General features: G+C 47.1%; 1 protein-coding gene across 1 annotated transcript in view; it reads right to left on the bottom strand.

Moving 5' to 3' along the window:
- Positions 1-13695, bottom strand: part of Spen (spen family transcriptional repressor) — a 69112-nt gene extending 55417 nt beyond the window's left edge. The window contains exons 1-2 of the mRNA XM_042669772.1: positions 13533-13695; positions 1998-2318 (exon numbers count right to left, since the gene is read on the bottom strand). Coding sequence (XP_042525706.1) covers positions 1998-2318; positions 13533-13615 — 404 coding nt within the window. The 5' untranslated portion in view covers positions 13616-13695. The remainder of the gene's footprint in view (positions 1-1997; positions 2319-13532) is intronic.
- Between the last annotated feature and the right edge of the window lie 637 nt (positions 13696-14332).

The raw sequence follows: 14332 nt of genomic DNA, 5'->3' as shown, positions 1-14332 counted from the left end.
ACCAGAGCAAAACGATCTGGAGCTGCGGCTCAAGACAGGAGAGCACGAGTCTAGCAAGCATGAAGCCTGGGGTTCAAATCTCAATACCACCCCTAAAAAGAAAAACACTTTTAAAAAGAAATTGGGATAAAGAATTTAAATCTCTCCAACAAAAGGTATATGGAAAAATTCTGTAAAATGCAATACTATTTTCCCAGTCTTCTCCAGGAATGGGAAATCTCTAACATTTCTTTTTACCCATCACTTTACTACACCACAATCCCACTTCACTAGGCTATTTTTCTTTTTTTCTACTGCTATTGTAACAAACTGACCTAACCCTCTGCCCCCTAAAAAAAAAATCATACCCAAATGATTTTCTCCTTCACTCTTTGCTATAATTCTGAAATTTGGATACTTCAATGTCTAACAAGGTTTCCTTTGAAACTTAGGAGAAAACTTCATAAATAATTCATTTAGTACCCTATGAAATGTTTAATCAGTGAAAGCCATTATTAATGGTATAACAAAAGCAAAAAAAAAGGCAAAAGCTCTAGAATTACTGCTACTACTAATATTCTGTAAATATGCAACATTCTTATCCATTAGGAAGGTACAGAAGGCAGGCACAAGAGCTAGTATAGCTGAATCTAATGGCTATTCTTTGACTCATCTATTAGTACTAAACATTTCTAGAGTTAGTGGGGAAAGAGAGTTCGACTTAGGTTAGGAGAGGGACTAAATACACAGGTCAGGACATACCAACCTTTTCCAACTGTGGAAACACGACCTATAATCCCAATTAAATCTAGGGAGAGAATTGTGAACATAACTTCCCCAATTTTGGCCCCTCTTACAGGGGTAATCCACCTTCTTAATGGGCAAGGGTGTCAAAATGATATTTAGATGAACCACAAGAAAAAAAAAATCTTAGTGACCAGACAAAATAATTCCACTGGAAGCAAGTAGTCCCAAACAAACTGTAACTCTCAAACCCCCAGACTTCTTTCTTGAGATAGTAGACATTATAAATTGATCCACATTCATAAATATCCAGCCCTAAGTATTGATCAGGCAGCTGGCAAGAAAAGGAAATATCCTTTAAAATTCCAACAGATGAAGAAAGTATGAGTGCTCGCCAATTGTTTGCCTTTGTAGCCATCCAACCCAGTCAGTTTTAACAGCTGTATCCACAACTGATAATCACCATGCGTTCAAAACTAAAGTTTTCTGGACCCAACTTGCTTAAGAATGACATAGTAATCCTCTTCCCCTGGGCTAATTGGAATCTTGAGAGCATGACATCCCATACATTCCAGCATGTAGGAAAAAGTAGCTATATTCCAGCATTAATGAATGTCCATCGTCTCAACTTTCCCCCATTCAGCCAAGAAGTATAATTCCAACACAGAACTCGGGTAGATCCAAAATGGAAAACTCAAACACTGCCTTTGCTCTTCCTCATCCAAGTACATATTTCCATGTTAAAGTATTGTTTGTAGAATCCAAATGCTGAATCATTATGGTCTGCTAGATTATTTCGCAACAATCCAATTTGTAGACTTCGTGTAGTGAAAACCAAGAAGCAGGTATTGACTTCTAAAAGGATCTGTCAGCTCTAATATTCCAGAAATATTCCAAATAGCAGGACCAGGAAACCTGTAGCCAAATAGCTCCATCAGGTAGAAGGTATATATATATATCCACAGAAGGCCTTGATATCCCAAAGGAGTAATTAATTCTAGAAGACAAATAACTCCAAAAATGATACTGCCACAGGAAATCTTCCATCATGTTATAGTTCAGGAGTAGATAATCCAATCCACTGAAGAAAATAATCCTCTAGGATTCCGTAAGACACCAGCCACTGGGACAGAAAGCACTTCTGTTTCCAACCCAAAATAGGAAACATTGAGAATGCCCAAAACTTTAAATCCATCTGGGGCCCCTAGATATGAGTTTCTGGTTCTCACCACATCAAATACAAGACACCTGCCTACAGAAACCTTGGAACTTACCCATCAAGTCTCCGCTCATAACGTCCTTCTCGTGCATGAAGTGATGGTGGGGGGCCATAAGCAGGCCCTCCACCACCTCCTCTGAACCCAGAAACCTCTCTACTACGAGATGCTATGGAAACTGTATCATCCAATCCCCGAGCAGCACTTGGAATAGTGCCTGGTTCATTGTAATCCGTGCGGAGGTCTCTATCTCCCATTTTGTTGACTGAGTTGTGAGCTTTCTGTGCACTTTTAATGTCCACAAAATCCACAAAGGCGGCCACTCCTCCTTCAGAGCCCCTCTTGGGGAGAATTTTGACACTTTCCACACGGCCATAGCTGGAAAAAAATAAAGTCAACATTATTACTACATATTATTATTGCATATCAATTATTTTCCAAAATGTTTTTAAAATACTTCTTAGAAAATTTATATTATATATAATATAATTATGGGAAAAAGGTTACACATGACTTTTTAAATAGTTCTTTCTTATTAACAAGTATGTTTTCCATTTTCCTTTGGAAGAAATATTTGCACCCCAGTATTATTCTCCAAAGGCTTAAATTCAGGGCCTGGGCACTCTCCTTGGGCTCTTTGCTCAAAGCTAGTTCTGGGGTTTTTTTTGCATTTTTGTTTTTGTTTTTGGTGGCTGTGGGGCTTGAACTCAGTGTCTGGAAGCTGTTCCTTCACGGCTAGTACTTTAGCACTTTGAGTCACAAAATCACTTCCAGTTTGTCTGGTGGTTAATTGGTAGAGTCTAATTGGTAGAGTCTTTCGGACTTTTTTATCCTCAGATCTCTCAGCCTCCTAAGTAGTTAGGATTACAGGCATGAGCCACCAGCACCAGGCTTCAAGGCTAGTTCTTTACCATTTGACTCACAGCTCCACTTCTAACTTTTTGGTGGTTAGTTGGAGATAAGAGACTCTCGGGGGGCTGGAAAGGTGGCTCAGTGGTAGAGAGCCTGGGGGGGGGGGGGGGGGGACTGGGCATCCTTGGTTCCCGCCTGTAATCCTAGCTGCTCAGGAGACTGAGATCTAAGGATCACAGTTCAAAGCCAGCCCAGGCAGGAAACTCCATGAGACTCTTAGCTCCAATAAACCACTCAGAAAACCAGAAGTGGTGTGGTGGCTCAAGTGGTAGGTGGCTAGGCTTGAGTTGAAGAACTGATAGACAGTGTTCAGGCCCAGAGTTCAAGCCCCTAATGACAAAAAAAAAAGGACTTTCCTGGCCAGGCTGGCTTCAAACTGCGATCCTGAGATCACTAGAATTATACATAGGATTATAGGCATGAGCCACTGGCGCCCCATTAACTTCCTAAACATAATATTTACTAAACTATCCTTAACCTTTTTTTTTTTTTTGTCAGTTGTGGGGCCTGAACTCCAGGCCTGGGCGCTGGCCCTCAGCTCTTCAACTGTAGACTAGCGCTCTACCACTTGAGCCTCAGCCCCACTTCCGGCTTTTTCTGCTTATGTGGTGCTGAGGAATCAAACCTAGGACCTCATGCATTCAAGGAAAGCACTCTACCACTGAGCCACCTTGCCAGCCCCTCCTTAACCTTTCTGTAACACTTATCTGAAATGAATCTCAAAAAGGCTGAGGGCCAAGTACTTAGCTATAGGGAAGGCTGAAATCAGAGGATTATAGTTCAAAGCAGCCCACACAGACAAAGCTAGAGACTTTTTTTTTTTGTCGGTCAATGGGTCTGAACTCTGGGCCTAGGTACTGTCCCTAAGCTCTTCAGTTCAAGGCTACTGCTCTACCAATTGAGACACAGCGCCACTTCCGGCTTTTTCTGTTTATGTGGTGTTGAGGAATCAAACCCAGGGCCTCATTCTTGTAAGGCAAATACTCTACCTCTGAGCCACCTTCCCAGCCCAAAGCTAGAGACTCTTTATCTCCAAGTTTTAGGAAGACTGGGAGGATAACTCAAGCATGACTATTTTTTAAGCAATTGTTAAGCAATTTTTAACTCTAAAAATAGGTTATTAAACCTAAAATGGAATAGAAATAATTTTAAAATCTTGGGCTGGAGCCAAGTAGCAGTGGTTAACACCTGTTATCCTACTCAGGAAGCTGAATCTGAGGATCATACCACTTGAGCCACAGCACCACTTCCAGCTTTTCTGCTCACTATGTGGTGCTAAGGAATCAAACCCAGCGCCTCATGCATGCAAGGCAAGCACTCTACCCTGAGCCACTTTTCCAGCCACCCCATTTGTAATTTTTAAGAATAAAATGCAAGTTTTTCTTAAATAAGAATATAAAGCTGGCCAGGCCCAGTGGCTCACATTTATAATCCCAGCTACTCAGGAGGCTGAGATCTGAGGATCATGGTTCAAAGCTAGCCCAGGTAGAAAAATCTGGGAAACTCTTATCTACAATAAACCACTCAGAAAACCTGAAGTGGGTGGAGCCAAGTGGAGCCGGCTGCCAGTGGCTCACACCTGTAATCCTAGCTACTCAGGAGGCTGAGATTCGAGGATCACGACTCAAAGCCAGCGTGGGCAGGAAAGTCCATGAGACATAATCTCCGTTAAAGCACTAGAAAACCGCAAGTGGCGCTGTGGCTCAAGCGGTAGAGCTCTCGCCTTGAGCTGAAGAGCTGAGGGATAGTGCCCAAAAGCTCTGAGGTCAAGCCCCACGGCTGACAAAAAAAAAGAAAGAAAAGAGAAAAGAAACCGGAAGTGGCACTGTGGCTCAAGTGCTAGAGCACTGGCCTTGAGCTGAAGAGCTCAGGGACAGCGCCCAGGCCCAGAGTTCAAGCCCCAGGACTGACACGCACAAATGAAAAAGAAAAAAAAAAAAAAAAAAGGCAGATATTCAAGTTTTTCATATAAAATAGAAAAGTAAGACTAAAGGTATGGTTCAGAACATAGAGTGCCAGCCAAGCAGCAAGCTAAGAAAGTGTAAGGTCCTGTTCAAACACCAACAGGTAGGTAAGTTTATAGATAGACAGGCAAAGTATTTATATATACTACATGAACATCTTCCCATATACTTTTTCTTTATGGTGGTACTAGTCAAGAAACCCAGGAGCTTGGACGTGCTAGAAAAGTGTTGTTCCACTAAACTGTATTTCCAGCCTCTTCCCTTTTTTTTTTTTTGGTCGGTCGTGGGGGCTGAACTCAGGGTCCCTCAGCTCTTCAGCTCAAGGCTAGCGCCCTACCACTTGAGCCACAGCACCACTTCCTGCTTTTTCTGCTTATGTGGTGCTGAGGAATCAAATCGAGGGCCTCATGCATGGGAGGAGGCAAGCACTCTACTACTGAGCCACCTTCCCAGCCCCCTCTTCCCTTTTTATAAAGCTGTCTCATTCTATTTCCCAGACTAGCCTACCCTCCTATCAAACTTCCTGCCTCAGCTTCCTGTGTAGCTTTTTCAAGTACCTTAAACTATCTCTAAATACTTAGAATATCTATTATAATGCATATAGCTGTTGCACTGGGGTCAGAGCCTGGGGTTACAGCTTACTGAAACACAGGCTTAGCAGAATCCAAGCAGACCTGGATTCCAAGAACCAAAAAAAAAAATTTTTTTTTAAAGAAAAATATTTGTATATGTTCACTGCAGATGGAATTTTTCCCAAATACTTTCTATCCATAGTTGGCTGGATAAAGAAGGATGACTAGCCGGGCACTGGTGGCTCAAGCATGTAATCCTAGCTACTCAGGAGGCTAAAATCTGAGGATCATGGTTCAAAGCCAGCCCGGGGAAGAAAAGTCCATAAGACTCTTATCTCCAATAAACCACTAGAACACTGGAAATGGCACTATGGCTCAAGTGGTAGACCACTCACCTTGAACGGAAGAGCACAGAGACAGCACCCAAACCCAGAGTTCAAGCCCCACAATCGACAAAAAAGTGACTATATCTCCTAAATTTACAATAAAAATCTGCCTAAAATGTTTGCTCTCCTTACAACATTTGACAATATTTAAAGTAAGTATTAAAGTCCTTAGAAGTTCCCTGAAGAGGGCTGGGATTGTGGCTTAGTGGTAGCCTGCTTGCCTAACATGCATGAAGTCCTGGGTTCAATTCCTCAGTACCATATGAACAAAAAAGGCTGGAAGTGGCATTGTGGCTCAAAGTGTAGAGTGCTAGCCTTGGGTGAAAGCAGCTCAGGGACAGTGCCCAGGCCCTGAGTTCAAGCCCCAGGGCTGGGGGAAAAAAAGAAAAATAGTTCCCTGAAGAATGTGACTTCAGATTTTACATTTGAGAGCAAAGTGGGAAGTGGGAAATGAGGCTATGAGAAAAGACTACAGTTGTGATTTTAACAGTTATTAATTACATGGCTTTAAAAGATGACGTTCTAAGCTCTTGATATATACTGGGAACAAAACAGAAGCCTCATGAAATTTATTTACAATTTTCAATTACCCGATAGATGAAAAGGTTCTCCATCTCACCCAGACTCTAATACTGTTTCATTAACCGCCCCCCCCCATAAGAAACTTATTTAAGAATTACCAATGTACACTACTCAGTAGACTGAGATCTGAAGAGGAGCTGGGGCAATAAAGTTTATGAGACTCAACTCCAATTAACCACCAAAAAGCCAGAAGTGGAGGTGGCTCAAATGATAGTCTGGCCCTGAGTTCAAGCCCAGTACTGGCAGGAGAAAACTGCCAAACAAACCTGAAAATCACTGGTTTGCCCCAGAAAGGGGGAAGGGGACTCAGCAGGAACCATTAGTATGTTAAAACCCCAGTGAATTCCTCAGTGTGCCTTTTCAGAAAAGCCTGCAAGCAACCTTCATTGTCTGGGTTATCAATAGGAATGCAATGGCAATTTTAATCCAGCTTTTGCAACTGACCTACTAATAAGCAATAGTGTGAATTGCCACATACTTCATTTGCACAGAAGTTCTCCTACTAAAGACAACAATCCTCCCTGAGTCATTCTAGAAACAAAACAACAGAACTACACCTCACTAATGAAAATAGCACATTCAAGTTTTGCAACTAATCCCTCATAGCCAGTTAACTCCCACATCTGATAGGTTGGGGACATGCACAACATGTTGTGTTTGATCCCTAGCACCACACATACATATATATACATACATACATACACACACACACACAGACACACACACACACACACAGTCTCACTCCCACCTCCCTTTACTTTCCTTGTTGGTCCCCTCCCCACATTAGTTTCCATGGAAGGACAGAGGAAGGGGAAGCCATGCAGAGGCTATAGAGACAATGTCCCCAGAGGTAGCAGAGGAGTGGGAGGCAAAGCAGTTGGGATACTAGTTCCAAGGGGCACACAATTGACTGAGCAATGAAGTAAATGTATCATGAATAATGGGAGTCAGGATTTCACTGAGAAGATATTTACAAACATGGAAACGGGAAGATTAGAACTCAACTCTGCAAAAACAGCCAAACTGAGTACCTAGAAATTTTTTTTCTAAATAACTACACTAGAAGAAGCAGGGTATCTCAAAGGACAAAAATACAAAATAACCTTTGTAATGCCTAAAATAAAAACTTAGTGATGAAGCTGGGCACTAGTGGCTCATACCTGCAATCCTAGCTACTCAGGAAGATGAGATCTGAGGATCACAGTTTGAAGCCAGCTCTCTCGGGCAGGAAAGTCCATGAGACTCTGATCTCTAATTAATCGCAGAAAAAGCCAGAGGTGGAGCTGGGATTGTGGCTTAGTGGTAGAGTGCTTGCCTAGTATGCATGAAGTCCTGGGTTCAATTCCTCAGTACCACATAAACAGAAAAGGCTAGAAGTAGCATTGTGGGCTCAAGGTGTAGAGTGCTAGCCTTGAGCAAAAGGAGCTCAGGGACAGTGCCCAGGCCCAGAGTTCAAGCCCCAGGACTGGTAACAGAAAACTTAATGAGCTAAATGCCAATGGCTCACATCTGTAATCCTAACTACTCAGGATGGCTGCCCAGGCCCAGAGTTCAGGCCCCACTACCGGACCCAAAAAAAAAAAAAAAAAAAAAGCCGGAAGTGGCACTGTGGCTCAAGTAGTAGAGCGCTAGCCTTGAGCTGAAGAGCTGAGGGACAGCGCCCAAGCCCAGAGTTCAGGCCCCATGACCGAACCCAAAAAAAAAAAAAAAGGAAAAAAATTACATACAAATTAGTAGAGTTATATGCCTGTTGTGCAGGTAATGGGGCTTAAACTCTGGGCCTGGGTGCTGAGTTATTTTGCTAGAAGCTAGTCCTCTACCACTTGAACCACATCTCCACTTCCAGCTTTCTTTTTTGTGGTTAATTGGAGATAAAAGTCTCATAAACTTTCCAGCTAGGACTGGCTTTGAACCACAACCCACCGATCTTAGCCTCCTGAGTAGTTAGGATTATTGTCATGAGCCACAGTTGCTCAGCATGCCTTTTTTTTAAATGCATTAAATAAAAGCATCAAGCGTCTATGAAATTCACTTTTATTTATCTTTGTGTTTGTATTGGTACCTCATACTTTAACTTAGCTTTTTCCTCTCGTAATTGGTGCTTTACACTTGAGTCATGACTCCAATCTAGCTTTTTGGTTATTTGGAGCTATCACCTAGGCTGGCTTCAAATATCAATCTTCAGATCTCAGCCTTCTGAGTAAATCAGATTACAAAATAAGCCAGCACTTAGCTCACTATACAATATAGAAATGTGAAAATCTATGAACCAGATATGGCAATGCACACCTGTAATCCTATCACTATGGAGACTGAGGTAGCAGGATGGCAAGTTTGAAGCCAGCCTAGGCTTCAGTTAAGATTTTGTCTCAAAAAAATGTAAAACATAAAATTCATCTCTATATTGGACATAAAATCACAAGTAATTAAATGTGAAACAAAAATCGCTACATTTAAGTTAGGATATTATAATCATTCCACTGTGATTTTAGACACTGGCACGTTCCAACTTGACCGAGACAAGGACACTGTAGTATGAACACCCCGAAGTAGGGTACTTTATGGATCTGGGTATCTTTTCACTACACTCCCACACTAGTCACCAGCTATACAGCACTCCAAAATTGCACGGTTTTTAATCATTTACATTTGGCTTCTATAGTAAGAGTATGCTAATTTCATTCAAAACATAAATAGCTACTAAGTGAATAATAAATTAGCTTTTTAAAGGTAAGGAAGATTTTTTTTAAAAGATTGGAAATTACAAGCCAAGGTTTCAGTTTTTTTTTCTTTGTTTTTTTTTTTTCAAGGGAGAAGGGAGAAAGGAAGAGAACGAGGAAAAGATGGATATAGGAGAAGGAAAGAGATAAGGAGAGAGAAATAATAGCAAAAGACATTTGTGTCCAAATTAAATACTCTCTTTAGTTTACAGATTTCAAACTAAGGGGAACGAGAGACTTGGAAGCCCATACAGAATAACTTTCACTCACATTACCATCATCTAGGTAGATTTAAAATGGATGGATGGATGGGGGCTGGGAAGTTGGCTCAGTGGTAAAGCGCTTGCCTTGCATGCATGAGGAGGCCCTGGGTTTGATTCCTCAGCACCACATAAGCAAAAAGAAAAAAGCCAGAAGTGTCGCTGTGGCTCAAGTGGTAGAGTGCTAGCCTTGAGCTGAACAGCGCTCAGGCCTAGAGTTCAGGCCCCACGACCGGACCCAAAAGGAATGAATGAATGAATGAATGAATGAATGAATGAATAAAATGCATGGATGGATGGATGGATGGATGGATGGATGGATGGATGGATGGATGGATGGATGGATGCTGGTAGCTCACACGTAGCTACTTAGGAAGCTGAGATCTGAGGATCACAGTTCAAACCCAGCCTGGGCAGAAAAGTCTGAGACAATTAGCCAGAAAAGCCATAGTGACCAGCGCAGGCACGCATGCACGCACACATCCAATAGATCAAGTCTCTTCTCCTTATAAGCATTCCAAACAATCCCAACCAACCAAGAACCTACAACAAAGGTAAATGGGAAAAAGCACCTTCTACATGTCAAATGCCACCATCACCATTCTTTGCAATGACTGGTATATTTTCCCTCAGTCTGCCACAGGAATTCCACTCAGAAGACAAAAATACATTTCAAGCATTCTGTATTAATGTTAATATAGCTCAAGATAAATGAATTTTTGTGTAATTTTTGCAACTTTTTAAAATATTCAAAAGCCTATCCTGCCTGAGAACAGATATTCAAAATCACATTCAAAACTAAAAACAGTTTCATAGAAACTGTCTGGTCTCTAATGATATTCTAATGATGGGTATAAATACCTACTGACTGTAAGGACAAGGAAACTTCTTTGTATTATGTGACCAAGATTCTGGAATATATGCTAATGTATATTCCAGCTCTTTAAACTCAAGAGAATCATTATGATAAAACAACTAAAATGAACAAAATACATTTTTAAGTGGGTTTTATTCTTTGAAAATAATTTTGATGAGGGACAATCTATCATCCTCCGAATATTATTGGTTTGGTCCATAAAAGAGGGTGGGGAGAAAAATCTGAAATTCAGACATAAAAAGAATTTTTGAATCTTTAAAGGGTTCCATTCATTTGCTCATTCTAATTCAAAGTGTCGCCTTTGCACACACCTCTCTTTTACAACTGAAAGACAACAACCAATTGTGTAACTCCCTTCCCCCTTCAATCCAGCTAACATACAAAGGAAAGGACTTTCTTTATTGTGCTCCCGTAATGAATCTTTGTTAACTAAAAATCGATTCAGAAAGTCTTCCTTTAATTTTTTTTATTTCAGCATTTAGAAAGCTGTGGAGAGAATGAAAACAATAGTTTTTTTTATTATGTAAAAAGGCATAGCCAATTTTTTTAATACTCTGATTATATTCTAAGGCTTTGGTCTTCCTTTGGCACTGAGGGGAAAAAGCCAAATCAGCATCCTTCTCAATGTATTGTCAAACAAAGACACTGAATCAAAATATAAACTGGACAAAAAATTGACTCTGACCTTCCCCCCCCCTTTAAAATGTCAGCTGTCTAGTATGCCCCCCCTTCTTTTTAATCCAAATACTGCAAAAGCCTAATCATTGTTAAGAGAACATTCATCTTGAAAACGTTTTATATAATGTATTCCCAGTGTACACCTCTTAATCCTGTAAAACAGTTATTAGTTAATGTTGTAATTAGCTAGGGAAAAGGGCAGAAGGAGGCACTTAAGCTTCAGTTTTACCGTAAGTATTGCATGATTTTTCTCATTGTGATTTCTACAAGACACCAGAGGTGAATACCATTAATTTTTCTTTGCAGAGCCATCATTCTGATACAACTACCTCTCATCCCTTTCATTTAAATTACTCAATTCGATTTTCCTTCCAGACTCAACTTTTTTTGGTAAAGCAAATTCCACAATGGGGATAAAAGGCTGGTCCATTTAGCGCCAATTTGGACCAGCAACAACATTTCTATTACAGGGGAAGACAGGCAGGAAAGCGGAAACCTACAGTAGCTTATTTGTGGGGAAAGGGAGAGATAACAGAATTAGGGGTGATGGGGAGATTATTAGTTGTAAACCTTTCTATGCTCTTTGAACCCATTAAAAATGCACTACCTACTCAAATAAAAGTATATTCGTTTAAAAGAGAAAAAAATCGCCCTTAAGATAAAGGAGTTGCAGGGACACACACGTCTGCTGAGTTTTAAAATAACCTGTTTTTATGAGTAGCTTTTATGAGTAGCTTTTGTTCTGCGATACGTAAGGTCTGCCTCGAAATGCAGTGGAGAGCAAGGTGCCAGCTAGGCCCCCCGCGATCCTCGGGCTCCCCGCGGGCTGCGGCTCGCCGGCCGGTCGGCCGCCCTCCGCGCATTCCGAGCGCCGCCCCGCCGATTCCCACATAAAGTGGGTCCCGGCCGCCATTTTAGAGTCATTCACACGAGCCGGACCGCAGCAACCCTCCGCTCGGAACGGGCTGGCTCGGTGTCCTCAGCCCTGCCCTGGTCGCGCCAGGGGGTCAGGCTGCCGCCAGAGGCAGGCCGAGCCCCGCGAACCTGCGTACTGCGAAGTGACACGTCCGGCCACCTAACCCCGTTGCGGCAGTGCACGTGCGAGCACGTCGGCGCGGACCGACGGCCGGGCCCACCCCCGAGCAGAAGAATGCGAGCACAGCCCCGCGGCTTCCCGCTCCCACCGTCCGCAGCCCAGGGTTTTTTGTTGTTTTTTTTCCACCGAGACACTGACGAGGTGGAAGGGGGAGGAGGAAGGGGAGGAGGAGGAAGGGGTGGAGCACCACCGAGACGGAAAGTTCCCATCGGCTCGCCGCGGTCTCCCCGGCGTCCCCCGGTGCCCCTTCGGCTCCGAGGCGAGCCCGGAGCAGCGGACCTCCCACCCTCCCCCGGGCCTGCGGACAGCCTGCCGGTCAGGCATGGCCTCACGGTGCGGGCTCCTGTTCACACGCGGGCGGGCACGCGCACACGAGCGCTCCGTGGCGAAGACCGGGTCTCGGTAACTGCGACGGCCAACAGAAGCAATGGTTCTCCACCCGGGGGACGGAGGCGCCCGGCGGCCTCCGCGCTCCACGTCCTCAGCCAGGCGGCTCTGTTTTCCTCCCTGGCTGACTCACTAATAAGCACGTTCCATCATTTCCTCCGCTCTCGGGACAGAGAGGGGAACTGAAGAGCGAGCCCGACGTGGAATCTTTCTTGAGCCTCGGCAGAAGCGCACGGCTGCGTTCCTTCTTGGCGTGCCCGTGTGGACACACCGGCCCCGGGAGCGGGGCTGCGCGCAGAGGCCTCCTCCGCTCGCTCGGCGAGCGCGAGCCACGACCAAAAAAGTAACCTGTGGCCAGGGCGACGTTTGCGCCCGTTCCGCTCGCCCCAGGACCCGGGGCGGGCGCCAGCGGCCGCCCGGGAAGGTTTGCACTTTCCAGTGTTCCAGGAGCCCACAGTCCCCAAAGGCCACCGTGTCCACCGGTCCCGCGCTCCGCTAGCCCCCGCCTCGCCAGGCTCCCGGGTGGGGTGCGGGGAGGACGCAGGGCGAGAGCTCCCCACTCCCGGCCCGGTGCGTCCCTACGAGGCCCCCACCCCCAAACCCGACGGAGCGTCCGCCACTCGGTCGGGGCCTCCTGCCTCGGGTGCCCCGTGAGCGGGCTCAGAGCCAGCGGCCGGACCGCCTGCCCTGTGTTACCCACCGGGACCTCGGCGTCCGCACGACTCTCGCTCTCCAGGGCTGACATCTCCGGCGCGGGAGTGGTGCGGATCGGGGCTCCCGGCGTCGAGCCGGGCTGTCCGGCGTGCTCGGGTCCCCGCCCGGCCGCTCCGGACCAAGGAGCGGCGGACAACAAGGACGCGACCCCGCGGGCGAGCTCGGCGAGAGCGCGGCGCCCACCGCTCCTCCGCGGACGCTGGCGCCGGCCTCCTCCCTCCGAGGCTGGGAGGCGGCGGTCGGTGGCCGGTTCCGCCGAGGCCCGACGCCGCGACGCGGGCCAAGGGGACGACGGACCGGACAGCCTGGCGGGGCCGCACCGCCCGAGGGTGTCGGCGGCCGGGATCGCCGCGCCAGTTCCGCGCACGGGGAGGGGCCGGCAACGGGCCGGAGCGGCAGCGGCGCCCGCGGAGCGAGCGCGGCCCCGGGCCGCGTGTCACTCACCGTTTGAAATGTTCGATGATCTTCTCCTCCCGCACGTTCTCCGGTAAGTTGCCCACCCAGAGGTGCCTGGTTTCCCGCACCATGCTGGGCGGCGCGCCGGCGGCCGCGGTGGCTGACTCCCCCTCGCCGGCTTCGTACTCGGCCGTCAGCGCCGGGAGGCGGGCGCCGGGGCGGCGGCGGCGGCGGCTGCGGCGGTGGCGTCGGCAGCGGCGGCGGCTCCTCCGGCTCCCCCCCGTGCAGAGACCATCCCTCTCCCCCAGGTTCTGACTCTCGGGCCTCGCAGCTCCGCTCTGCCGCCACCACACACCCGAAGCCGACCCTCGCGCTCCGGCGGCGCATGCGCGCGGGCGGCGGCGGGCGGGGGGAGCGGGAGGAGGGGCGAGCGGGACCCGGGCGGCCGCGACTACGACGGAGCTGGCGCTGTGGCGGCCGGACGCTTCCCACCGGCGCGCGCGGCCCGCCTCTCGCCGCCTGGCCGCCGCCCCCTCTTCGCGAGCGCGCGCGCGTCCGACCGCCCTTCGCGGCCCGGACGCCGAGTTCCTCCCAGCCGCGGCGCGCAGGCGCGCGGGGCCGGGCGGGGGAGGAGGAACGCGGAGCCGGGAAGCGGAGCGCGCGCGCCCGGCCGCAGTGCGCAAGCGCGCAGCCCTGCGGGAGGCCCCCGCCTGCCCACCCGCCCTCCGGCGTTGCTCAGTCCTCCCGTACACGCGCCGCGTGACGCTGGGGCGGCCTGCAGCCCCGCCGGGTATGCGTCCCAAGGCTCAGGCCTGGGGAAGAACAAAGAAAACCGGGCTGGTTCCGAC

This window comes from Dipodomys spectabilis, unplaced genomic scaffold, assembly GCF_019054845.1.
Source record: "Dipodomys spectabilis isolate Male_0828 unplaced genomic scaffold, ASM1905484v1 ptg000504l, whole genome shotgun sequence".
In the NCBI taxonomy this organism is placed as follows: domain Eukaryota; kingdom Metazoa; phylum Chordata; class Mammalia; order Rodentia; family Heteromyidae; genus Dipodomys; species Dipodomys spectabilis.
Note: the sequence above shows the minus strand (reverse complement) of the source record. Positions and strands in the feature narration are given on the sequence as shown.